This window comes from Pundamilia nyererei, unplaced genomic scaffold (assembly GCF_000239375.1).
Source record: "Pundamilia nyererei isolate P.nyererei 1_Seehausen unplaced genomic scaffold, PunNye1.0 scaffold00025, whole genome shotgun sequence".
In the NCBI taxonomy this organism is placed as follows: Eukaryota; Metazoa; Chordata; class Actinopteri; order Cichliformes; family Cichlidae; genus Pundamilia; species Pundamilia nyererei.
This window is the reverse complement of record NW_005187426.1, coordinates 4,741,666-4,743,535: the sequence shown is the minus strand read 5'-3', so window position 1 is coordinate 4,743,535 and position 1,870 is coordinate 4,741,666. Positions and strand designations below refer to the sequence as shown.

At 42.6% G+C, this 1,870-nt stretch overlaps 1 protein-coding gene across 1 annotated transcript in view; it reads left to right on the top strand.

Moving 5' to 3' along the window:
- The window catches only part of hcn4 (hyperpolarization activated cyclic nucleotide-gated potassium channel 4), a 64,330-nt gene that overhangs the window by 45,991 nt on the left and 16,469 nt on the right, over nucleotides 1-1,870 (top strand). Inside the window, exon 6 of the mRNA XM_005727698.1 lies at nucleotides 174-414. Within this exon, the coding sequence (XP_005727755.1) occupies nucleotides 174-414 (241 nt within the window). The remainder of the gene's footprint in view (nucleotides 1-173; nucleotides 415-1,870) is intronic.

The window sequence follows — 1,870 nt, the reverse complement described above, 5'->3', positions numbered from 1 at the left end:
CTTAGAGAAAGAAGCAAACAGTAAATGATGTCTACACAGTTGACATTTTTCCTGTTGTTACTCTAATATCCCTCATGTCCAATACTTTAAAAAGTCACTGCATTTTGTAAAGCCACGGCTCTGCTGTGCTGCTGTCACTAACCACTGTTTTTAATGTCTTTCTTTTCAAACAGGAAATTATCAACTTTAACTGTCGAAAGCTGGTGGCATCTATGCCGCTATTTGCCAATGCTGACCCAAACTTTGTCACCTCTATGCTCACCAAATTGAGGTTTGAGGTGTTCCAACCTGGGGATTACATCATAAGAGAAGGCACCATCGGAAAGAAAATGTACTTCATACAACATGGGGTTGTCAGTGTTCTAACAAAAGGCAACAAAGAAACCAAGCTTTCGGATGGCTCCTACTTCGGGGGTAAGATAAGCTGCTTCTGGTACAGCCGACCAAAATCAAAGGTCACCTGCCTTAATGCACACCTTTCTGTGGAGCTTAAATCTACTTTGTTTTGATGATATCCTTAAGCACTTTAAGAGGTTGGCCTGGGATTTAATTTTTATTTGTGATGCAGTAGCATTTGAATAGAGCTATTCTGGGTCTAATGCTAGCACATTGTGAGCTTGAAGTAGTATATTATGCACCACTTGACACCTAACTTGAATATTCAGCTTCATGGTTTATGCAGGACCTTTCCCTTAATTCACATCATGAGCTGCCTCTTAAATTTAGGGCATATCCAAATTATAAAAACCGTGCTTGCTGTAGTGCAACTTAAAAAATATGCACCCTAACGTCAAAGAGGTCAGGAATCTGTGAAATTACACACTATCAACGCCGAATGCTTAGGGCTGCTATAACCCATAGTTGTTATGCACTTAACTCAGTGTTATGTTCTTAATCAGGGTCAGATAATGCTTAGCCTTCTCTTGGTCCCAAAGAGCCTATGACACATGTAGGAGACAATGCTGCCATACTGCCCTCACCAAATACCAATTAATTTGCCCAGTGACAGCATATCATTTAGACTATACTGTTAAGTAATTAGAAGTGGTGGCAAAGCATTAACAGCACATGACCTGCCTGTGGAAGTTTAATTATGCCTTGCCTGCTCAAGTCCATCTCCATGCCCTCTCTCCAGGGGGTTCTACAGAAATAATGAAAAGATGGCAGGCAATCTGTCTCTGCACATGCCAAAACTAATCAACATTTTCAACAACATGGCCCCAGCTCTCTCCAGGGCCATTTTGTCTCAAATGTTGTCCAAAATGTTCCAGCCTTTGGGCTCTCTTCAACGAGACTCAGATTCAGAGAAATGTTCAGTCTGCTTAAAGGCTTTTTTCCCAGCACATGTATCCCAGTAATGGCACAGTTTGGGCGAAAGCTTGGCCACTTGAAGATGCTGAGTCAAAGATACTCAAGAGGATAATTTCACTGAAATGCATTAGAGTAAATGCATCTACATTTAGGTTCTTTTGTCCTTAAGTAAACATAAGTATCACAAGTCTAAGGAGCTTGGAAAGAAAAGCGTCTGGACTTCTTTAAGTTGCTTGAAGATGTTTCACGTCTCATCCGAGAAGCTTCTTCAGTTCTAAGCTCAAAAGGTGGAGAGTCCCAGATTTAAACCCAGTGGGAGTATTCCCCCCAAAGAGGGACAAAGGACCCCTTGACGATCCTCTACCTAATCACATGAGCCAAGGTGTGAATGCGGGTGTGGGACCCAATCAGCCAGGGTTTCGGGTGAACTCATTGTGAAACCTGGCCCCACCCTATCATGTGATTTCCTGAGGTCAGATGGCCCAGGATGTGAGTGGGCGTTAAGGTGTCTGGGAAGGGAACTGAAAACTGGATTATAGATGGCAGACAGTTGGTGTCA